We start from the raw sequence: 26,203 nt of genomic DNA, 5'->3' as shown, positions 1-26,203 counted from the left end.
AAAAAAAAGAATATCAGCCTGAGGTGTCTGACTGGCTCAGTCAGCAGAGCATGTGACTCTTAATCTTGGAGTTGTAAGTTTGAGCCCGACCTTGGGTGTAAAGATTACTTAAAAATAAAATATTGTATAAAAAAAGAATATCAGCCTAGAAACTTAGTAGGGCACCTTAGAAAGAAAAAAGATGGGAGGTAGATATATCTGTCTTCCCCTTTGTGGTCCTCCCACCCTAACCCAGACCTAAACACCATGTGCCACAACACCCGGAGTCCAGAATATACACTTCCGCTCTATTTTTGAAGGTACCAGATTACCACAGCCTTCATCTTGTCAAGAGCCCACAGTGGCTGCTTTTGTCACTAAGCCTGTCCTGCAACCTTGTCTGTCTACCAAAATGGCCCTTTTCCTTTCCAGACACACTGCTAGCTGATTCCTACCTCTACACATTAACTCAAGACATTCACACCCCACCTCCCTTATTTCTGCTTCAACACTCACCTTAAAAAATTGGAACCTCCCTCTTACCTCCCTTTGATAATGGATGCAAGCCGCATGAGCTTATTCCTAGATGCCTTTGGACTCCTCTCTAGGAGCTTCAGGCTTTGTTTCATTAAATAGATTGTTGCTCCCTCAGGGAATGTGTTGGTGAACTGCACTTAAAATTGCTGACCACACTGGACGAACTCTATCAGTTATTTTTCTTTTTCCTTTCATTGATAATTTTAAACTTTTGTTATTTTTCCTTAAAAATAGAAAATATAGAAAAAAAGAAGGAAAAAAGACCCAGCCCATACTCTTACCCATAATTCCACAACTATCAATAACATTCTGGTAAATATTTTTCTAGAATCTAGACATAATTTTCTTTTCTTTCTTTTAAAAATATATTTGTAATCATACTTTACATACACTTTAATACCTTTTTTTTCCTCCTGGTAGTATATTGCAATGCTCTTTCTATTTTATTTTATATCCTTTAAAAATATTATTTAGGGTTAGCACAGAGATGTTGTCAGGAGGACATACTATAAATCAAGGAAGGTAGGATCAGATGCGATCTCTGCCCTCAAGTAACTGAAAATCTAATATGGGCACACTGCCTTTAGAACTGCTTTCAAATCCTGATTCCACTGTATGCAATCTACATGATCTGGGGCAAGATATTTAATTTCCTCAGGTCTCAGTTTTCTGGTCAGTCATTGGAGTGAATGTTACCTTTTGCCTCCTGGCACTGTGGAAGAGTTAAAGGAGGTGATCCATACAGTATGTGGAGTCTAGCACCTGGCAATGATAAGCACTCAAAAAGTGTTGCTGCCATGATCCTTATCAATATAAGTGTATGAAGACACTTTGTAAAGCACTACATAACTATCAGGGATGATTACTACTAAGAAGGCATCTCATTCTTGGAAATAAAACAATTCATAAGCAGCTCAAAAATATCCTAAATGTACACTAAGAAATTTGTAGCTTAAAAACAACTCTGGTCTAACTGTATGGTTATGTGACACAATCTGGAATTTTTGGCTGTTTTTGCTGGACTCTCAGCATTAAGATGGCCCTTGGCCCCTCAGTGCAAGCAAGGTTAATGATACAGGCATTTTACTGAAGTTTTGCTATGGTGAAATTTTTAATAACTTGGAGGCCATATCACTCTGCCCTTTTAGTCCAATATGAAAGAAATTTAGTCATGCAAGAGGGCAATAAGCAATCAGCTGAGGCTTGGAATAGAAAAGGAAGCAGTGCATTTCTATAACAGTGATCTTGAAAATGGAATATTGGAATAAGAAAAGATTATGTGAAAGATTTGGGTTCATGCCCAAACTCTATAGCTTCCTACCCTTGTGACTTTGGGCAAACTCTTTATTTAACCTTACTATGCTTCATCTGTAAAATGCAAATAATAATTTCCACCTTTGGGAATATGGTTTTGAGTTTTGGGGATAATGCAGGTTAGACACCTGACACCTTGTACACTGTAGATGCTCATTAATTATAACTTGCTATCATCAACCCAGGTTAGATTAGTTTTTAGGCAGGCATACTTGAACATAATAAAACCACAGCCCAGCAGGTAGAGATTCAATGTTGCTTTGGATCAGGGGTTGGCAAACTATGGTGTGTGGCCTAAATCCTGCTCACTGCTTGTTTTTGTGAATAAAGTTTTATTGGAACACTGCCACACTCATTCATTTACGTATTGCCTATGGTTGTTTTCATGTTCCAAAGGCAGAGCAGAGTAGCCGGGACAGAGACTATATGGTCTGCAAAGCCTTAAATATTTACCATCTGGTCCTTTATAGTAAAGGTTTGCTGACCTCTGCTTTATTTTTTATTTTATTTTATTTTTTTTAAGATTTTTATTTATTTATTTGAAAGACAGAGCATGAGCGAGAGAGATAGCATGAGCAGGGGGAGGGGGAGAAGCAGATTCTGCTGCTGAGGAGGGAGCCTGACACAGGACTCGATCCCAGGACCCTGAGATCATGACCGGAGCCGAAGGCAGACGCTTAACGAATGAGCTACCCAGGCGCCCCTGACCTCTGCTTTAGAGACATATTTGTTTGTTTATTCAGCACCCCATCAATCTAGAATTGTGGGAACACTAAAAATGTACTTTATAATGATACTGCTACAGATGTGGTGACCATCAGTGTGAAAATCAGTTCCAGCATACCAACATGAATACTTCCTCAGGAAAGAGAGGAGACAGAATACTCTTTGTTAGCTTGAATGTTCTAAATGATAACATTCATATCTCTACTTACTTATTAGATTAATTGCCAACTAGCTGCTAATGTAATAAATGTGCTTTAGAAAACAGAAAGTCCACCTCTCCATTAAGTGAACTGGATTAACATTAGATAAATAAGTTATTTCTTGCAAACCTAATCTATTTTATTTGTACCTGCCATTGAAGACTATGTCTCAGATTTCAAGGACTCTGGATTTCCATCTTAGGCAGATGGCTGCTGGTCTGGTGACAACATTGGAAAGGCAAGTTAAAAATGACTATTTCTATCAAAAGAAAAGGGGTATTTCTCTCTCACTGTGGTTTGCAAGGTACTTAGTACCACCTGGTATACCCACAACAGCAGTTCTCAAAGTCTTTGGTCTTAAAACTCCTTTACACTCTTAAACATTATTGAGGGGCCCAAGAAGCTTTTGTTTATGTAGATTTCATCTATCAATATTTACCCAATATAAACTGAAAATGAAATTTTAAAAACATTCATTTGTTATATCATTTTAAAAATATAAAAACAAACCCAGTACATCATAACAAAAATAGCATTTTAATGGAAGACAACTGTAAAAAATAGCCAGAAAAATGACATTCCTTTACATTTTTGACAATCAGTTTAATAACTTAATGGCTTAATAGAAGGCAGCAGGATTCTCATATCTGTTTCTGCATTTAATCTGTTGTGATATTAGGCATCATGCCACTTCCAGAAAACCATTGTACACATGTGAGAGAATGAGAGTGAATGAAAAAAATAATATCTTAGTATTATTATGAAAACCGTTTTGACCTCATGTAGTCCCCTGAAAGGGTCTTGGGACCTTGGACAACACTTGAAGGACTGCTGGACTGCTCACCTCCTTCCTCCCTGGCTTCCTATTTCCCTGAAATACATGGTAACATTACCAAGTCCTCCACATCTGGAGTCCAATTCAACATGTATTCATTAACCCTTTGCCCTGAAGAAAAATTTACATTTTAGTTAGGCAACCCAATTAAGTCCCATTCTGTCACTGATTGTGTGTGTGTGTGTATGTGTGTGTGTATGTGTGTGTTTATGTGTGGCCTTGGGTAAGTCATTTCATATCTCTGAACCTCAATGTTCTCATCTGTAAAAGAAGGCAATGGCATTAGACCAGGGGTTTTATACCTGACATATTTGGATATCTAAAGGTTACCAGAATGATAACAAGGGGGCTGGGGATCCTGATGTCCTATAACCATTGTCTGAATTGGATATAACGTATTTTCCCCACATATTCATACTGAAAGTTTTCAAATGTATATCGAAATTAGTCTCATGATACTAAGTAACAAAATTTAGAAAATTAAGATCTTTATCTCAGTCACTTTTAGTCATGATATATTTTCTTAATTAATAGATATAAGTCCAACTGCTAACACATAGGTAGCTATAATATCATCGAATGCTAAAAGCTAGAAAGCGGTCCTCCTTAATAAATTCAGAACTATTTTTCCAGCTGTGACATGAAATAATTGTACTATCTTATTCTGATTCTGATCACAAAAAAACTGTGGGGGTCCACAACCACCATGTCCATTGTCCACATGCTTTTCTATAATATGACTTTGCCACTCCCCCATCAAGGTGTGGAGTCTAACTCCCCTCTCCTTGACTCTGAGCTGGCTTTATGACTTACATGTAACTAACACAATGCAGCAGAATTGATGCTCCATGACTTCCAAGGCTAGGTCAGAACAGGCCACACAGCTTCTCTGTTCTTTTGGGATGCTTTCTCCGGGAAAAGCCAGCCACTGTGTGGGAAATGTGACTAACCCAAGACCACTATGTAGGCACTCTGGTTGACCAACCAAGGCTGAGCCCAGCCTTTCAGCCATCCCATGTGCCAGGCACGTGAGCAAAGCTAGACTGAACTCTCGAAACAAGCTCCTCCCCCAGCTGAGTATCACTGAGTGACTTCTGTCAACATCATAAGAAGCAGAATTGCCCCATTGAATCTTGCCTCAATTTCTGACCCTCAAAACCATGACATGTAATAGCATAGTTAAGTCACTAGGCATTGAGATGGTTTCCTATGCAGCAATAGATAACCAGTATTGCCTATTAACCAGTATTATCAGCAGGAGTAGTATCTGAGTAAGTCATCAGACTTTGCTGAGCCTTGGTTTCCTGAAGAGGTTGTTTGAGGTGATCTTCATGGTATCATCTTGCTCCTTAATGCTACTTTTCCCTTTTTCCACCTGAGACCATTTATCTTTCAGTCCAAAGAGGAACAATGGCCTCTGCTTTGTGCTGAACAGGACCTGCTCCTCTCTGGGTTACTAAGGAGACTGGGCAAGATCCCCACAGTATGAATGACCTGGAGTCTACAGCTTTGGGGCAGTGAGGCTCAGCAGTGACCAGGGCCTTGGATAATCAACCCAGACAAAGGTGAGAATGGTCGCCTACAGCCATATTAAGTGCTGCATGAGGGTTTTTCAGCTTTGTGAGCAAGTGCTCCCTGGAATGAAGGGAAACTGTTCAAACACGTCAGAGCTAATGGGCCCTCTAACAAACCCCCAAGTCCTCTTGCACTGTAACAGAAGTCACTTAGAGGGCAGATTAGAAGTGCTTAAGAGACTATGAAGTAGAAAGAAGCCATTATAAGCCATTAACTGAGCAGCTTAAAACTGCTACACACTGACCCAATGGCTTATAATGGCACCAGGAAAGAGACTACAAAGCAGTTTGGTGACTTATTCCAAAACTGGGGGAGATGATGGGAGAGAAAGAACATAACAGCCATCAGGAAGTGAGGGTTAAAAGCTTACATCCAACTGACATCAGTACACACCGCAGTTCCCAGCACCTAGCTCATGCTAATGGCAAAAGGTAGCAGTTCATGAAAGTTTCACACAATCTACTCAGGATACTAAAAAAATCCAAATATAATTTATTCATAAGGATAAAGTCTTTCCTGATGTCCCCAGGCAGAATGAATTTACCTTCTCCAGATAGCGGTTATACATCACTTATCACATCCCATCATGGCTATGACATTATTTATATCATTTGTAGTTTAAATTTATGTTTCACTTAGTTAGGCAGTGAATTACAGGTTGTAGCTGTGAGAATGGTTTAAAATATGTCTTTACCCCACCACCTGATGCATAACAAGCATGCCACAAAGGTTCAGTGAATGAACGATGAATGAAGAATGAATGAACAAATAAAAGAATGAATTAATGAACGCATAAATGGTCTGAGTACTGTTCATAGGTGAAAGGGAATGAGATATACCAGGCTATAAACGGCTGCCTAAGACTTTAGGGAACTGCCTGATACATTGCTTTATCTTTTTCAGCCTAATGCCTGTCAGCAATTGTTTGAAAATGTGGTACCACCTCCAAAAATCCCCTGTTCTCTAGTTGTGCTCTAGGAAGATAAAGTCCTTTGTGAATACACTTATTCATGTGATGTGTTTTTGACTTAAGGATATGGTTGGAGGGAAATCAGAAATATATGGTGAGGTTGGAAAGGACACTCCCCCCCCCCCTTCTTTAAGGGGTGGAGACTGAGGAGCTTTTTCTGTATATACAAGACTAACATGGCCTGTGATTGGGTGGAAGTTGTCAGATATAATAGAAAGAGCCAGATTCCCCTGGAACTGACATGGAAATGAATCCTCCGTTTTAACCATTTACTAGCAGGATATGGTAGCCAAGAAAACCGCCTTGCAGACCTCCCACTACAGGGAGTGTAACTGACCAAGATCCCCAGCTGCTGTGCCCTGAAATACATCCCTTATTTTACATACTTGCACTGAGGCCAGGCTCCCAGTGTCTGCATGTGTAGGGGATATTAAGGCAGGCATGGGGGACATGAAACTTTCCTGCTGGCCAATATTGGCCCTTAGGACTCCCTGATGGCCTTGCTTAACCTTCCTTAGACGAATGGCATTCCAGGACACTGCTGCCCGCCCCTTTCTCCCTCTCTCCTTTACTCATGGTCAGATTTGCATTGCGGTCTGCAGATTTCCGCCCTATGTTCCTAATAAAATCCTTGCATATTTAATCCTGTTTCTGGGATTATCTGGACTAACACGTGGAGTGACCTTAGACAAGTTACTTCATCTTCGAATCTATTTCCTCATCGGCAAAACAAAGTTAATAATGCCTGCTAGGTGGGAATTGTAAGAATGATTAAATGTGATAACGCATGAAAAGTTCTTAACCCTGTGCTTGGAAAATACAGGTGCTTCATAAATGGCACTTCTCCCTTTCATGTCATTTGTTTTCTTATGAAATGTCCCTAGCAATGGGGTTAAACCATATTGACCTGGGCATTTGGGAATAAATGAAGCCTTGGTGTAACAAAATTGTCTTTTTTTAATTATAGTCCCTCCCCCTTCTCATCAACTGCTTCTCAATTTGGGGAAAGTCTTACTTTGCAGACCTCTCTGAAATCTTTGATCTGTTTAATAATGTGGATTGAAAGGGAAAAAACAGCTGCAGGGGGAAATCTGATTAAACTTTGTGTGCTAGCTTTATTACTTCCTTCAGTAAGGTTAATGCCAAACACTTTACCTTGTCATCCAATTTCCGTGCATTGAATGCAAGTTCAACGTAGTCATCATTGCCAGATAATTCTTCTGCAATCACCTAAAGAAAAAAATTTTCAAATATTTTCAAGTGTTTTCCAGAAGCTTTGGAAGCCACTGTTTTGATCCAAGGACCCAAGATTAAAAGAAGTATTTAAATATTTAAAATGAGGAAGGAGATTAAATTTTTCTGGGATGTGTGGAGAAGCAAAATCTCCAGTCTTACAGTAAAGGTGGCAAGATGAAGTATTGTTCTTCTGGGAAAGAACAAAGGCCAAAGGCAAACCTCAAACCTGGATTCACCATCCCAAAGCTTCTCTGGGTTTGTGCACTTTGGGAGTGAGCCTTTGGATCCACGGCTTTATAGAGCACCAATGGGGTCTTCAAAGATTCTTTGGAATCGTTCGTATGGATTGAACATGGAAGTAAAAAAAGAAAAAGCTTGATATGAATGCATCATTTAAAATATTCAAGCAACAAACTCAGGTAAGTGCTTGTGAGAGTGGTCATAACTTACACCACAGGGAATCTTTTTGCATTTTTCACTTAAAAATGACTTAAACATTTTTTTTAAAAAACGAATCGGTCACTTTCAAGTTAAAAAGGAATGTTCAAAGGACCTCAGGAGGTTTGCTGCCTGGCAATTTACCCCCCTAGCAATTCAGATTTTCCTGATACATTTTTCTACCTTTTTTTTCTCTTGTCTACACAATGATGAGACCACTTTCTCTACCTTTCTCACAGTCTCTAAAACGAGATGCCAAAGTTTCAAGTACTGGAGTTTTACTTGAAATTTTAAGGTTTTATTTAGAAATACTTCCAGTATTGCCCAATGGAACATTATGTGATGACAGAAATGTATTGTAATCTGCACTATCCAATACAGTAGCTGCTAGCCACATGTAATTACTTTTTAATTAATTTTTAAAAATTCCAGTTAGTTAACATACAGTATTATAATAGTTTCAGGTGTACAATATAGTAATACAACAATTCTCTACATTACTCAGTGCTCATCATGGTAACTGTATTCTTTAATCCCCATTCCCTATTTCAGCCCCACCCCACCTCCCCTCTGGTAATCATGTTTTTTTCTCTACAGTTAAGAGTCTATGCTTGGTTTGTCTCTCCTTTTTAAAAATCATTTCCTTTGTTTGTTTTGTTTCTTAAATTCCACATATGAGTGAGATCATATGGTATTTGTCTTTCTCTGCCTGGCTTATTTCACTTAGCGTAATACTCTGTAGCTCCATCCATGTCATTGCCAATGGCAAGATTTCATTGTTTTTTATGGCTGAATAATATTCCAGGCATGTGTGTGTGTGTGTATCACATCTTCTTTATCCATTCATTTATCCATGGACCCTTGGGCTGTTTCCATAATTTCACTATTGTAAATAACACTGCAATAAACATAGGGGTTCATGTATCCCTTCAAGTTAGTGTTTCTGTATTCTTTGGGTAAATACCCAATAGTGCAATTACTGGATCATAGAGTAGTTCTATCTTTAACTTTTTGAGGAACCACCATTCTGTTTTCCACAGTGGCTACACCAGTTTGCATTTGCACCAACAGTGCAAGAGAGTTCCTTTTTCTCCACATCTTCACCAACACTGGTTGTTTCATGTGTTTCTGATGTTAGCCATTCTGACAGGTGAGGTGATATCTCATTGTAGTTTTGATTTGTATTTCCCTGATGATGAGTGACACTGAACATCTTTTCATGTGTCTGTTGGCCATCTGTATGTCTTCTTTGGAGAAGTGTCTTCTGCCCATTTTTAATGGGATTATTTGTTTTTGGGATGTGGAGTTGTGTAAGTTCCCTATATATTTTGGATATCAACCCTTTATCAGAAATGTCATTTGCAAATATCGTCCCCCATTCAGTAGGTTGCCTTTTAGTTTTGTTGATCATTTCCTTTGCTGTCCAGAAACTTTTTATTTTTTTATTTTTTATTTTTTTTTTAAGATTTTGTTTATTTATTTGAGAGAGAGAGAATGAGAGAGAGCGAGTACATGAGAGGGGGGAGGGTCAGAGGGAGAAGCAGACTCCCCGCCGAGCAGGGAGCCCGATGCGGGACTCGATCCAGGGACTCCAGGATCATGACCTGAGCCGAAGGCAGTTGCTTAACCAACTGAGCCACCCAGGCGCCCAGAAACTTTTTATTTTGATGAAGCCCCAATAGTTTATTTTTGCTTTTGTTTCCTTCACCTCAGGAGACATATCTAGAAAAAAGTTGCTATTGTCCAATGTCAGAGAAATTACTGCCTATGCTCTCATCTAGGATTTTTACAGTTTTAGGTCTCACATTTAGGTCCTTAATCCATTTTGAGTTTATCTTTGTGCATAGTGTAAGCCAGTGGTCCAGTTTCATTCTTTTACATTTAGCCATCTAGTTTTCCCAACACCATTTGTTGAAGAGGCTGTCTTTTTCCCATTGCATATTCTTTCCTCCTGTGTGAAAGATAAATTGACCATATAAATGTGGGTTTATTTCTGGGCTTTCTATTCTATTCCATTGATCTATGTACCTATTTTTGTGCCAGTCCCATACTGTTTTGATTACTACAACTTCACTGTACAAACTGAAATCTGGAATGTGATACCTCCAGCTTTGTTTTTCTTTTTCAAAGTTGTTTTGGCTATTTGGGGTCTTCTGTGGTTCCATACAAGTTTTAGGATTGTCTATTCTAGTTCTGTGAAAAATGTTGTTGGTATTTTGATAAGAAGTGCATTGAGTATGCAGATTGCTTTGGGTAGTATGGACATTTTAACAATATTTGTTCTACCAAACCATGAGCTTGGAGTATCTTTCCACTTGTTCGTGTCATCTTCAATATCCAGAGTACAGGTCTTTCAGGTCCTTGGTTAAATTTTTCCTAGGTATTTAATTTTCTTTGGTGAAATAATAAATGAGATTGCTTTCTTAATTTCTCTTTCTGTTGCTTCATTTTTAGTATATAAAAATGCCATGGATTTTTGTATGTTGATTTTGTATCCTGCAACCCTACTAAATTCATTTATCAGTTCTAGTAATTTTTTTTAAAGATTTTATTTATTTATTTGACAGAGAGAGAGAGCATGCACACATAAGCAGGGGGAGTGGCAGGCAGAGGAAGAGGGAGAAGCAGGCTCTCCACCGAGCAGAGCGCCTTATGGTGGGGCTCAATCCCAGCACCCTGAGATCATGACCTGAGCCAAAGGCAGATGCTTAACTGACTGAGCCACCCAGGCGCCCCAGTTCCAGTAGTTTTTTGGTGGAGTGTTTAGGGTTTCTCTATATAGTATCATGTCATCTGCAAATAGGGAAAGTTTTACTTCTTCCGTACCAATTTGGATGCCTTTTATTCATTCCTCTTGTCTGATGATGGGGCTAGGAAGTCCAGTACGATGTCAAGTAACAGTGGTGAGAGTGGGCATCCCCGTCTTGTTCCTGACCTTAGAGAAAATGCTCTCAATTTTTCACCATTGAGTATAATGTTAGCTGTAGGTTTTTTGTATATTATGTGAAGTATGTTTCCTATAATCCTGTTTTTTGAGGGATTTTATCATGAATGGATGTTATACTTTGTCAAATGCTTTTTTGGCATCTATCAATGTGATCATATGATTTTTATCCCTTCTTTTATTGATGTGACGTATCACATCAATTTGCAAATATTGAACCATGCTTGCATCCCAGAAATAAATCCCACCTGATCGTGGTGAATGATTTTTTAAACGTATTGTTAGATTCTGTTCGCTAGTATTTTGTTGAGGATTTTTGGCACCTACATTCATCAGAGATACTGGCCTGTAGTTCTCTTTTTTTGCAATGTCTTTCTCTGGTTTTGGTATCAGTGATATTAGGAAGTTCTCCCTCCTCTTCTATTTTTTGGAATAGTTTGAGAAGAATAGGTATTAATTCTTCTTTAGATGTTTGGTAGAGTTCACCTGTGAAGTCATCTGGCCCTGGACTTTTGTTTGCTGGGAGTTTTTTCATTACTAATTCAATTTCATTCCTGGTAATTGGTCTGTTCAAATTTTTTATTTCTTCCTGATTCAATTTTGGGAGGTTATATGTTTCTAGGAATTTATCCATTTCTACTAGGTTGTCCAATTTGCTGGCATAGGATTTTTCATAATATTCTCTTATAATCTTGTGTATTTCTGTGGTATCAGTTGTTATTTCTAGTTCCTTTAGATATAAGTTTAGGTTGTTTATTTGGGACTTTTCTTGCTTCTTGAGGTGGGCCTATATTGCTATAAACTTCCCTCTTAGAACAGCCTTTGCTGTGTCCCACAGATTTTGGACCATTGCATTTTCATTTTCATTTGTCTCCATGTATTTTTTTATTTTGTTTTTGATTTCTTGGTTGGCCCATTCATTGTTCAGTAGCATGTTATTTAACCTCTGTGTATTTGTGTGCATTCCATGTTTTTTCTTGTGGTTGATTTCCAGTTTCAGAAAAGATGCATGGTATGATGTCCACCTTTTTTAATATGTTGAGACTTGTTTTGTGGCCTAATAGGGTATCTATTCTGGAGTATGGGCCATATGCACCTGAAAAGAATGTGCATTCTGCTGTTTTAGGATGGAATGCTCTGAATATGTCTGTTAGATCCATCTGGTCCAGTGTGTCATTCAAAGTCACTGTTTCCTTGTTGATTTTCTGTTGGGATGATCTATCCATTGATGTAAGTAGAGTGTTAAACCCCCCCTACTATTATTGTATTACTATTGATTAGTTCCTTTATGTTTGTTATTAACTGCTTTATGTATCTGGGTGCTCCCATCTTGGGTGTATACATATTTACAATTCTTATATCTTCCTGTTGGATTGTACTGTTTATGATTATATAGTGTCTTTCTTTGTCCCTTGTTACAGCCTTTGTTTTAATGTCTGTTTTGTCCAATATAAGTATTGTCACTTTGCCTTTCATTTTACTTCCATTTGAATGATAAATGTTTCTCTGTCCTTTCACTTTCAGTCTGTATGTGTCTTTAGATCTGAAATAAGTTTTTTACAGGCAGCCTATAGATGAGCCTTTATTTTTTTAAATCTACTCCATCACCCTATGTCTTTTGATTGGAGCATTTAGTCCACTTACATTCAAAGTAATTATTGATATGTGTGTATTTATTGCCATTTTGTTACTTATTTTAGGGTTGTTTTTGTAGTTCTTCTCTGTTCCTTTCTTCTCTTGAAGAAAGTTGGCTTTCTTTAGTAAAATATTTGGATTCTTTACTCTTTATTTTATGCATATCTATTACTGTTTTTTGATTTTTGGTTACCATTCAGTTTATATATAATGTCTTCTGCTTATAGCAGTCTATGTTAAGCTGATGGTTGCTTAATTTTGAACTCATTCTTTACTCCTCTCCTGTTTATGTTTCAGATGTTTGGTATCACATTTTACATCCTTTTATTTTGTGCTTCTCTTGACTGATTTTTAAGGATAAACTTTTTTTTTTTCTTTTGCTTTTGTGCTTCCTGTTTTTCTTACTCTTACTTGTGGTATTTGTTTTCTACTCACACAGTCCCCCTTAACATTTTTTGTAAGGCTGGTTTAGTGGTCATGAATTCTTTTAATTTTTGTTTATCTGGGAAACTATTTCTCCTATTCTGAATGATAGCCTTGCTGGATAGAGTATTCTTTATTTTTTTTAAATTTTTTTTATGGATAGAGTATTCTTGACTGCAATTTTTTCCCTTTCAGCACTTTGAATATATTGTGCCACTCTCTACTGGCCTGCAAAGTTTCTGCTGGAAAATCAGCTGATAGCCTTATGGAGTTTCCTTTGTATGTAACTGCCTAGTTTTCTCTTGCAACCTTTAACATTCCTTCTTTATCACTATGTTTTGCCATTTAATTACTAAGTGTCTTGGTGTGGACCTCCTTGGGTTATTTGTTGGGGGATTTCTCTGCTTCCTGAATCTGGATCTCTGGTTCCCTCCCACTACATTCATAGCCACATGTAACTACAGAACACTTGATATATGGCTAGTGTAAGGTATAGATATTTTCTTTTATTTAATTTTGAATAATTTTATTTAAGTTTAAATAATCACATGTGGGTAGTGGCTACTAAATACAATAACATAACTCCAAACTAATATATTAAACAGGATAGTTAAATGCTGAGCTATCTGGTCCTTAGGAAACAAACCTAACCGTGGACCAACTGCTATTAGAGCAGATTTTTAATTCTCAAAAAAATGAGAGGCAGGGATAGGTAGCTTGATGATTTGAAATTTTATATTCTTAATGTTCTTGACAACTCCATCTTTGTCTCCCACTAAAACCTACATATTAACTGCAGAAGTGCTTAGTAGAAGTGAATGGCCTCACTTTCAAATCCTTTTTCTATCCCTTTTCCCTAGGGGTAGAAGGGTCAAAATTGTATTGGCAAAAAGGAAAAAGGAACAAGAAGGGAAGGAGTAATTTGGATAACTAAGCAGTTGTGGCATCAACTCCCAATAGTCAGAGGGTTTGCTTCCTACTGTAAGGTTTGGACCAGATGCTCCATCTGGGCATCTGGACAGAGGGCTGCTAAGGAAGGGCTTACCGTGATGGAGGATTTCCCTGCTGTGTTCCCATGCTTCAACAAGGATTTAGACAGTTTTCTCTGGGAAACAATCTGCACAAAAGGAAACAAAAGGTGGATACTAGTTATATGATTGTAGATCTACTTTTTAATTTTTTCTTTACAAAATTCTGTATTCACAACTCAACTGGAAATTATAACACTATGTCTATTTATTTTCTAAGGTTTTTTCCATGAAACTCTCCTAAATACAGGTTATTCCCTTCTTTCTTCTTATGGCATGTGATGTAAGAGAGTGAGGGCATGAGAAATTATAGATGAGTCAGTCAATTAGGAGGTGACTCAATCTGAAGCATCTACAACAAAATTAGATGGAAAATGTTGGATATGTACCTTCTGATAAAACAGATAAAGTTTCAGAATGATCTCAAATTAGCCCTAACACCTCTGTGCAAAGTGCGGGTGGGCTACAGGAAGGAAAAGAAACCCAAGGTCTAAATATACACTTTCTATACCTATAATCTCTAGAGTTCTGTTTTTAACATATTCATTAGGGAGCTATAAAGTCAGTCATTAGAAAACTGATGCCCAGACAAGCAAAAAGAAGTAATTGGGGTCCTCTTCATGATTCAGTGTCAATGCACAACATGCAATGACAACTAAAGTTGCTATTATATTGGGAGCTATTCTTAGCAGAACTTGCCCCACCCTGCTCTTCCTTCCCATTTTTGAAAGAAATGTATGGCAAGGTATTGGGGCCCTGATGGATATGCAATCCATGATTTTCAAAGGAGAAAAGATTTAATCAAATGACAACTGTGCTCTTGCTGAGGGAGAACAAAGTCATACCTTGCAGTAGACAGCTTCTATATAAGATGGCTCCCACTGGTCCTATTCATGCCATTGTTCAATTCTCTCTCCTTGAGTGTGGGATGGATCTAATAACTTGCTTCTAATGAATAGAATACCACAAAAGTGGTGGAGTATCTTTTCTGAGATTAGGTTACAAAACGAATGTAACTTCCTTCTTGATCACCGTCTTATTCTTCTCTCTCAGAGCCCTTGTGCTGAAGGGAGCAAGTTGCAATGTTGTGAGTAGCCCTATATAGCAGCTCAGGTAACAACATACATATGATTTATAGAATAGGAAAGGAGATCACTGTAAAAAGCAGGGATACAAACCCATTCTCTGACATCCTTATATCTTTTTGTCTCTGTGTTAGAGCAATGAAAATATTTTGTCTATGCTAGTGTCAAATGCAAAAAGTTCATAGAACTTTCCTAGGCCAAGCAGATTTAAAGATCCTGATGCTCAATTGGCTATCTGAAGAGAAAAGAGTATTTCTGTAAGAAATCACCTGGTGATGGATGATGATAATGACGACAACGAAGATAATGATGATAATGACAGCAATGGGAACTCCCATTTAAGGAATACACATTCCCAAAATATTTACTTAGCTTTCATTGTTCCAGCCTCAGTGTTAGGCACTAAGAATAGAGTGGTAAGCAAAGTCAGATGCAATATCTGACCTAATGGAACTTACATTCTGTGGCAGGGAAAGGCATTAACCAAATGGTCAAATAAACCAATATAACTCAGCACAAAAGAGAGATGCATTGGCTGTGGTGGGAACAATAAATGGATAGGGGGTGGGGTGGATGAGAGTAGACCACTTCAGAATCTTTTGCAGTAGTCCAGGCAAGAGGTGGTGGTGGTCGTGGAAATGGAGAGAAGAGGAAGGAATTTGGAAATGGATTAAAAATGAAGAGAGCAGGAGGTATGATAAATGATAAATGCATCACTGGATCAGATGGTTGTGCCATTCATTGAGATAAGGGACACTGAAAGAGGATATTAAATTTGGGGAGCAAAGAACACGTATTCAGGTTTGGGGCAGAAAGCAGATTGGAGTAGGTTGAAGAAGAGAGAAAGAGGGAAGGAAACAGAGCAAACACAAGAAGACAATTATTTCAATAAGTTTGGCTATAAAATGAGGTAGAGAACACAGAATCTGAAGGAAATGAGAAATTGAGTAAAGTTGTTTTAGTGGTCACTTTATTGCTAATTTTATTTCCCCACAAATTTGGTATTGTTAATTTCCTTTTATAGATGACAGAAATAGGACACAGAGATTTTAAGGATTTTTCCAAAGCCCCAAGGCTAAGAGGAAGTGGCAGAGATTTGAACATGGATCTGACTCCAGAAACTGATCTCTGGCTACATTTGACTGGTATATGAACTCATGAAACAGATTCAGAAAATTTTCACTGCTGGATTTGGACTCTATGTGTTTGCTTTTAAGCCCTGGATCTTATGTTTGTGTGCTTAACCCTCAATATGTAAATATGAAGAAGACTGAAAAGAAATGATCAAGTTAAACCTCAAGAATGGAGTAATCTGAAGACACTGGCTTTGGTTAAGGGCAGTGTAGCATAATGATTAAGAACATAGTTGTTTTTTTTTTTATTCACAGCTGGCTATCAATAAAATGACATGAAAAAATTTCAGATGATAAAGGAATTGGCATCCCTTCCTATAGTTACGTCTGAATCTAAATTACTCATATTTCCCACCCTACTCATTAAGAAGGTTCAAGTGGTTCTTCTCCTGTAGTCAGAATCATTATCCCCTCTCCCTTCCAATTCGCAGATTATCACAGGTTTTAGAAAAGCTACCATTTCCTAGAAAAATGTAGACATCATTCTTGAACTTGAGATGAACCAAAACACAGAGGAAACACAGGAAACAAACAGGAAAGGGACATTAGGAAGACTTTATAGTTTCTCTCCAGGGGGTTTTCAGCAAGGAGGAATAGGGAAAACACATGAATCAATGACAAAAGAAGGGTCACTGGTAAGCAGCATCCAGGCCAACATCTGACTAAAGAAAGGCAACATATCCTGTTTCTCAAATAAATTTGGCCCCAGAAATACTATTGTCCATTGTCATTACTTCATCCACATGGGTGTCCTACCCCTATGGCTTCAAGTGACCCCAACCATCCTCTCAGCATTGTAAAAACCCACTGGATTACCAGGTGTGGGTATGGGTACACTTTCTTTTTTTTTTTAATGTTTTATTTATTTATTCATGAGAGTCAGAGAGAGAGAGAGAGAGAGAGAGGCAGAGGCAGAGGCAGAGGGAGAAGCAGTCTCCCCGCCTAGCAGGGAGCCCAATGTGGGACTCGATCCCAGGATCCTAGGATCATGACCTGAGCCAAAGGCAGACTCTTAACCATCTGAGCCACCCAGGTGCCCTGGGTATGCTGTCTTTACAGACTGTGTCTTCCAAGATCCACATTTTCATTCTTCAAGCAAGACCAAGGGAGACTTAACTTACAAGATGTTGGATGGTCACATTCTCTTTCCTCACTCTTACCTAGAAATGCCAACATTCCCATTTGTTGGGTGTGAGGAGAATGCTATTATGTTCCAACTCCTGTCTTTTGCTAATGCTAGGAAGATAAACAATCTCCCCAGAAATATTCCTGTTTAATAAATGAGCATTTGGGTATACAAATGACTAATCAAGCAGGCAATCAAACAAACTTATTTTACAGCTCCCCCGCCTCCATCTCAGCTCCAAAGAATGAGTAATAATTAGGGTTTCAAACTTTTCATTGTAATAAAGATCAACAAACAATGATGTTGCCATTCTTAGAACTGTTGGGCAAAAGTGGTGGGGATGGCCAGCTGGGCCAGTGATCTATAGAGAAAAGGCTATTTGTTGCAAATCTCACTTGTCATGTAGGCTTTCTTGCAGCTGAAGCAACTGCATTAGGCTCAGGAAGGCCTTAGGTCTTGTCAGAGGACATTTGAGGCAAAAAACAAAATAAAACAAAACAAAAACCAAAACAAACCAACCAGCACTGCCTGGCAAGAGGATACACTTGTTAGAAGTCCTCTAATTTAAGTAACATGCCTGATAGAGAATTTAAAGCAATGATCATAAGGATTACTCATTGGACTTGAGAAAAGAATGGAAGGCATGAGTGAGACCCTTAACACAGAGATAAGGAATAACATAGCAAAGATAAAGGGCTCAATAAATGAAATGAGAAACATGCTTGATGGAATTAACAGCAGGATGGAAGAAGCAGAGGAATGAATTAGTGACCTAGAAGACAGAGTAATGGAAAGTAATCAGACTAAAAAAAAAGAGAGAGAGAAAAGAATTATACAAAATGAGAACAGACTTAGAGAACTCAGTGATTCCATCAAATGTAATAACATTCATATTCTAGGAGTCCCAGAAGGAGAAGATAGAGAAAAGGGGTCAAAAAATTTATTTGGAGAAACAATAGCTGAAAACTACCCTAATCTGGGGAAGGAAACAGATATCCAGATTCAAGAGGCACAGAGAACTCCCACAAAAAAACAACAAAAGCAGACCCACACCAAGACATATTGTAATTAAATTTACAAACTGTAATGATAAAGATAAAAATTTAAAAGCAGCAAGACTACAGAAGTCAGTAACTTACAAGGGAAAACCCATAAGACTAGTGGGATATTTTTCAACAGAAACTTTGCAAGCCAGAAGACAGTGGCATGATATATTTGAAGTGTTGAATGGGAAAAATCTGCAGTCAAGAATACTCCATCCATTAAGACTATCATTCAGAATAGAAGGAGAGATAAAGAGTTTCCCAGAAAAACAAAAACTAAAGGAATTCATGACCACTAAACCAGCCCTACAAGAAACATTAAAGGGGACTCTTTGAGTGGAAAGGAGAAAAAAAAGTGACAGTATAAAGGCAGAAAACACAAAAGCAGTAAAAATGAATATTTCTGTAAAACATATCAGTCAAGGAACTCACAAAAAAAGGATATAAAATATAATAACATATATCTAAAATGTCAGGAGGAGAGGTGAAAGAATGGATTCAAACTTAAACAACCATCAACCTAATATAGACTGCTATTTGCAGAAGAGGTTATATACAAACATAATGGTAACCATATATCAAAAACCACTAATAAATATTCAAAGAACAAAGAGAAAGAAATCCAGGTATATCACTAAAGAAAATCAGCAAAACATGAAAGAAAGACAAGAAAGGATCAGAGTAAATCTTCAGAAACAACCACAAAACAAGTAATAAAATGGCAATAACTACATATCTATCAATAATTACTTTGACGTAAATGGACTAAACACACCAATCAAAAGACATAGGGTGACAGAATGGATAAAAAACAAGCCCATCTATATGCTGCCTATCAGAGATTCATTTTAGACCTAAAGATAGAAGTCCTCTAATTTGATTCTTTTCTACACTACAGTGGGGTCATAACTGCAATCCTTACCATTCAATAAAATGGTGAAGTACAGGGGGAGGAAATAGAAGTTGAAACACTCTTTTTTAGCAAAGTTGGACCAGAAGGACATCAGTGCCATGCATGATCTGTATTTACAGATGGATCAGGGGAGGAAGCACTTCGTTCCTTTGAAATGGAAAATATTCTAACAGCATGGGTCCTCATTTTTCAGGAAAGTCCACTGTTTCATTTGGATTAATGGTAAGAAAGCCAGGAGAATAAAAAATGCTTTGGCCAATATTTCAACAAGTGTACATTCAGCTGAACTTTCTTTCAAAGTCTTTCAAAACAGTCATTCTGGAGATCAGACAGTCATTTTTCATGAGATTATTTTCATTGAAAATGTCTTCAGATTCTTTTTTGAAATTTCTTTAAGACTCTGTTGTAACAAAAAACATTTATTGAACAACTTCTCTGTGCCAGGCACTGTTCTGAGGCTATTGTGGTGAGCAGACAAGAAACTTCTTTACAATATTTGACAGTCACATCTCTGGTCTAAATCAGAATTGATTAACCCCAAAGCATGTATCAGAGAATTTTTATTTTTTAAAAGGTGAGTACATAATGCATGAAAAAACTGTGGAAATAAATCTGGAAATCACAGGATCAGAAGAAGTTTCATAGCTCAACTGCAAGACATCAACAGAGCTTTATTTGTGAGTCCCCCTGAGTACAACCATGTTTAAGAAGCATTCCTTACACTTGTTTGGCCCCAGAACCTTTTGTCAAGGAGCATCTCTAGTTTTGCAAACTAGCAATTACTATGATCACCACTACAGAGAACAACCAAGGTTTCCTGATGGCTCACTGTAGCAGAGAGAGGAAGACATGCCCAGATCTCCTCAGGTTTTACTACTGCAGAGCTGGCCAGGCTTCCAACCACTGGCATTGGCATCTCGTTACCTAAAGATTTTCTCTGGTATGCTTGCCTGTTGTCTACAGGTGCAGCAGGCTGAAAGTAACACCCTTGGCAGTGAACATCAACCAATGACTGATGGACTTTGGTACAGAAATCCCCCAGTCTTTTGCCCCAGGGACAGGGGTGACTCTGTGGTATTTGTTCTACAGAGGCACCAGGGTTTCCTCAGTGGGATGAAGCTCTAGTTGTTCCAGTGGTGATTTATTAGACAATGCACCCTTTACTTTGTTGGCTACTTTCCCTTTCTCATCTCATATCTCCACTCCCCTTTTGGTTTTTCCTTCACCTCCCAAATTCTCTACTTGCTCTCCAGTCTTTGTCTGCTTCTAGGAAAAACAACCAAAACTTTTCCTCTGTTGAGTGCTTCACATATGTTATCTCTTTGCTTTCATTTAATGATCAACACTCTTTCTTCCCCCCAAGCAATTGGAACAAGAGAGGCAAGGCTTGGAGAAAATAAGGAGTTTATCTAAGGTCACATAACATTATGAACTAAACTGTGTCCTCCCCAAATTCATATGTTCAAGCCCTAAACCACAAAGTGCTTATATTTGGAGGTAGGGACTTTAAGGAGATAATTAAGGTTAAATGAGGGTGGAGGCCCCCCTCATTTAGGGGGTGCTCCCAATCCTATAGCACTAGTGTCCTTATAAGAAGAGGAGGATACATCAGAGAGCTTTCTCTCTCTGCATATGTACTCAGAAGAAAGGCTATGTGAGGACATAGTGAGCACAGCTGTCTGCAAGTCAGCAAAAGAGGCTTCACCACAAACCAACCCTGCTGTCACCTTGATCTTGGAATTCCAGTCTCCAGAATTATGATAAAATAAATGTCTGTTGTTTAAGCCACCAGTCTGTGGTATTCTGTTATGGCAGCCCTAACAAGCTAATACACATACTTTATAAGAATTGAAGCCAGGATTCATTCCTTCATTGAATAAATATGTATTGAATATTATGTGCTGGGCATTGAAAATATAGTGAAGATACAATGCAGGCAGGGGCACTGCCCTCCCAGAAATAGCCACACAATACACAGGTCAAATTCCAACTCTGCAAGGAGAAGCACAGTCATGCCATGAAGGAAGACTGGCCTGGTCCAGGAGGTCAGACAAAGCATTTCCGAAGAAACTACTTCTGATCTGAAAGCTTCTGGAAGAAAACTGAATAGTCAAAGAGGGGACAGATGATACTCCAAGTGGAGAGCACTGTAGGTCAGAAGGGCATAAAATGAGTATGAGGAGGAGGGTGAGTATGAAGACAGAAAGAAGACCTTTAATTTAGAGAGACTAGGCTCTTGGGGGCTTTGCACTCTGACACAAGGTGCTTTAGCAATGTTGGCTTATGGTAGGTAAAAAATGATCCCCCCCTCAAAAGATATTCATATCCTAATGCCTAAAACCTCTGTATATTGCCTTATATGGCAAAAAAGTCTTTGCAGTTGTAATTAAGGATCTTAAAATGGGGAGATTATCCTGGATTATTTGGGTGGACCCTAAATGCAATCCCGGTGTCCTTATAAGAGAGAATCAGGGGTGGGGAATATGATAACACACACTCAGAAGAGAAGAAAACATGAAGATGGAGCAGAGAGATTTGAAGGCAATGGACATTTGGAGTGATGTGGCCACAAGCTAAGGGATGCTGGCAGCCACCAGAGGTTGGGAGAGACAAGGAATGGATTTTCCCCTATAGCCTTCAGAAAAAGCATGGCCCCGCTGACACCTTCATTTCAGACTTTTGCCCCCTAGAACCATGAGAGAATAAATATGTGTTATTTTAAGCCACCATGTTTGTGATAATTTATAACTGTAAACACAGGGAACTAATAGACTGAGTTAGCCCATGATCAGGTTCAAAGTCCAGGAAAGGATGCAATGATGCCTCAGTGATGACTGATTTTAGGGAAATCCCTACCTTTCCATTTCCCTTCCTAGGACTTCTGGGCAATATCACTACACCTGGTAGAAATTAGACCTGCTCAAGATACAGATTATGCTAGAAGAGCTTTCTCTTGCTGCTTTCCCTCCATTTCCTGGTTGCCTTGCTCCCGCTGCTGACCTAAGGACCCACAATCTTGTCCGAACACAGAGTAACTCCTGAGATCTTTGGCCTCTCCTGTGCACTAAACACTAAAGGGAAGCTTTAAAAATATTTTAAAGAGTATTTTAAAGAGCATACTTCTGCCTAGGATGACTCATACCCTCTCTCCTCAGTTGGCAAATTTTATTCATTTTTCAAGATCCACATTAGAAGTTTTCAATAGTTGCTGTGTAGGAGGAAAGTGGTCACCTGTGGGACATATAAGAACTTTTCCTTTGCTCCTTATGGGTATCCTCCCTAACTTACCCTATCTGGCTCCCTCCAGCAGCACCATCAGCAGCATGGCCTGGGAATTTGTCAGAAATGCGGAATCTCAGGACCCACCCCAGACCTACTGAATCAGAATCTGAATTTCAACGAGATCTTCAGGTGATTTGCATGCACATGAAAGTTGAGAAGCACTGAGCTAGAAAGTGAGAATTGAATGTAGGCAATTTTAGTATGATATGATCAGATTTTAAAGATTTCTAGAAAAGGGCTTTTAAATATATCCATTCTGCAGATTTAGATTTTCATTAATGGGTAAAGTTGTAGGAACTAAGAAAGGTATATGCTGAAGCTTTCTCAGCCATTCAGGGGAGAGGACATGTGACATGCATGTGTTCATACATTTTATGTAAATTCAGTACAGCCCTTGCTTCCCCAGTGGAGATCTACAAAAGGAACACTGGGGAGAATGATTCAGAATGACAGGAGCAATGGATGATCTACTGGGCTGGGCTTCCTGTCTTAAGCTTTCTATTAAGCAGAGTTCTAATTGCTTCAAATGTAATTACAGGCTTTACCCTTTCTCTGACTTCATTAGCAAGGGATGGAGTGGAGAGAGTTTCAGAGAGGGATTTAACGACTGCTTGTGTATTAATTATCCACCTTTGCCTCTGATGATGGTGGTTAGGTCTCCTCCTCATCACAAATGACCTGGCTCAGTGGCCACCCTCCCCAGCCTGCAACCATACTACATGGTAATCAGGAGAAAGAGAAAGAGCTGCTTTCCCCAAGCAGCCCAGTGCCCAGGATAGAACATTTTGTCAGGTCAAGGGTACAAGGCACCTTTTTCACAAGGCACCTTTGGCAGTCTGTGACTTCTCTCCAGTGAGGCATGCAATCAAATTAGTAGTTCATAGGACAGAAGAGGATTAGAGAAATTCTTTGCTCATTTCTTTTTTTTTTTTTTAAAGATTTTATTTATTTATTTGACAGAGAGAGAGAGAGAGAGATCACAAGTAGGCAGACAGGCAGGCAGAGGGAGAAGCAGGCTCCCTGCTGAGCACAGAGCCCGATGTGGGGCTCGATCCCAGGACCCTGGGATCATGACCTGAGCTGAAGGCAGATGCTTAACCATCTGAGCCACCCAGGCGTCCCTCTTTGACCATTTCTAAGTTAAGGAAGCAAACTCCCAACTTTGAGGTTGTCAGAGTAAGTATTTTTATTACCATTCAACCAGGTGAAGGAACCAGAGGATCAAAGATAACTAAGGTCACACAACTATTAAAGAGTCACAATAAATACTACTTCAAGAGTCTTAATATGTGCCAGCTACTGTTCTAAGTTGCCTTATGTGTCTTGATTTCATTCTCACGACAGCCCTACGAAGTATTATCATACACGCAGTTATGGATGAGAACACTGAGTATAGAGAGTGTTAGTATGTAGTGCTGCTGTAACAAATCATCACAAACTTGGTGGTGTAAAACAACAGAAATGTATTATCTCCTGGTTCTGGAGGGCGGAGGTCTGAAATCAAGCTGTCTACAGAGCCATACTCCCCCTGGAGGCTCAAAGGGAGATTTCCAAAGCTTGTCTCTTCCAGCTTCTGGTACCTGCCATTCATTGTTCCTCGATTTGTGGCTACATCACTCCATTCCTTCATGTGGTGCTCTCCTTCCCCATCTATGTCTCTCCTCTGGAGTTCTTTTATGAGGACACTTGTTATTGGATTTAGGGCCCACCTGGATAATCCACGATGATCTCCTCATCTTGAGATCCTTTACTTCATTAGATCTGCAAAGACTCTTTGTCTAAATAAGGTCACATTCACAGGTTATGGAGTTAGGATGTAGACATATATTCTGGGGGGCCACCATTTAGCCCAGTACAGAGAGGCTAGGTAACCTGCTCAAGGTCTCAGAGCCAGGAAGCAGCAGAGCTGGGATTTGAATCTAGTCAGTCCAATTCCATTCCCTTAACTGCTACACTCTTCTGCCTCCCCAAAATGACAGAAGCAGGCCCTGTGCTAAACCCTACCAGATATGCAAAGTGATTCATACTCACTCCTTTCCCTCAAGGAGCTTACCATGGAGGGAGTTCCCTCTCAACCACTGCAAGAGCCACTCAACTGGTCCCCTAGCTTCGTTTTTGCTATATAATCACACATGAGGCTCCGATGGCTGAGTCTGGTGTGGGACCAGGCAGGTTAACCTCTCTGAGCCTCAGTTTCCTTTTCCGTAAAATGGTGATATTATCTACTCTGTTGGCTTATCATGTACATGAGTATTAACAACCTCTCAGCATCAGGCAAGTACTGGTGCTTAGAAAACGTTCCTTTCTCCTCTTTGCTCTCCTATCCTATCAATCCCCACATAGAGATAATTATAGTCATTAACTGGCTTAGACAGGGGTCGTGGCAGTAGACAGAGAAGGGGGTGGATAATAAAGATACTTAACACACTGAATTGATGGGGATTTGTGATTAATTGATGGGAAGGCTGTGGGGCACAGAGAGTGAGTGGCACGAGGGAAGACTCCCAGGTTTGGGGTCTCCCCATCTGGGAGGATGGAGGTGCCATTCCCTGAGTGGGGCACAGTGGAGGAGGGGCAGGGAGAGCAAAAGGAGGTGGTGAACTTGGTTGGAGCTGTGGAGTCTGAGATGTCTGTGAGTCATCTGAGTGGAATTACTATCTAGATAGGGTTGAACACATGAGTCTGGGCTTCAAGGGAGAGGCCTGAGCTGGGAGTCTCCAGTGTGTGGATGAGAAATGGGAGGGCAGGAGCTGCTGGGGGATCTATGAAGGAGAGAAAGGATACAGTCTGAGAGTAAGGCAACCTTCCCAGGCTGAGACTCAGGGTGATGTCTCCTTTCCTCATTCTACCTGTAGCCTCTGGACAAACCCTGTGGGGGCCCCACCTCCAGGACCATGAGGGAGCTGAGGGGTCACACTCCTCTGTGTCCTCCCTGCTCGGGTTGGGGCTAGGGAGCCTCTACAGGGGGTGACATCCAGTTTAGGGCAGTGGCCTTCTTTTCCCTGTGCTGTTTGAGGCTTCAAAAGGAACAAGATTAAAAGTGGGAGGTGTTATGGAGGACGCATGAAAAAGAATACCTTTGTGGGCTGTACGGGGCAGTGGCAGTCACTGCCATGTTTCTACACACATACCTGGCCATTTGTATCAAGGACCTTAAAATGCGTGCCCGAATATTCCACAGTTATTAATTTAGTCTAAAAAAATCAGTATCAGAGGGCATGAAGATATATATAATACAATGCTCATTCAAGTGTTGTTTATAATTGTGGAAAACCAGAAACAGTCTTAATACCCACCATATGGGACACCTTACATGATTTTTGCTATCATGGAATACTGTGTAGCCCTTAAAATAGATGATGTAGAAATATATACATTAACATGGAAAGGTGTTCATGATATATTTTTATGAGAAAAAAGCAAGCAACAAAAGGCATGTATAAATGACCAAATGGTTATTTAAAAAAAGAACTGTATGTTTGTGCATACATAGAAAAAATTTGGAAGAATATGCACCAGAATGTTTACTAGCTATCTCTCAATGTTGCGATGAAGGATGATTTTAGTATTTTTGTGTATTTCTGAGTAGTTTTAAAAATGGCTTGTCTTGCCTTTATGTACAGAAAAACAATGAAACCATTCCCTACAAATAATTGGGTGGAGGGATGCAAAATCTTGCTTTTTAAAAAAATTTATTAATTTGAGAGAGAGAAAGATCACGAGCAGGGTGGAAGGGTAGATGGAGAAGCAGACTCCCCGCTGAGTAGGGAGCCTGACGGGG

At 39.3% G+C, this 26,203-nt stretch overlaps 1 protein-coding gene across 1 annotated transcript in view; it reads right to left on the bottom strand.

The window, feature by feature from the left end:
* Positions 1-26,203, bottom strand: part of CPNE4 (copine 4) — a 348,218-nt gene that overhangs the window by 133,217 nt on the left and 188,798 nt on the right. Inside the window, exons 3-4 of the mRNA XM_021678784.1 lie at positions 13,858-13,929; positions 7,292-7,366 (exon numbers count right to left, since the gene is read on the bottom strand). Of these exons, the coding sequence (XP_021534459.1) occupies positions 7,292-7,366; positions 13,858-13,929 (147 nt within the window). The remainder of the gene's footprint in view (positions 1-7,291; positions 7,367-13,857; positions 13,930-26,203) is intronic.

Source organism: Neomonachus schauinslandi, chromosome 1 (genome assembly GCF_002201575.2).
Source record: "Neomonachus schauinslandi chromosome 1, ASM220157v2, whole genome shotgun sequence".
NCBI lineage: Eukaryota > Metazoa > Chordata > Mammalia > Carnivora > Phocidae > Neomonachus > Neomonachus schauinslandi.
Note: the sequence above shows the minus strand (reverse complement) of the source record. Positions and strands in the feature narration are given on the sequence as shown.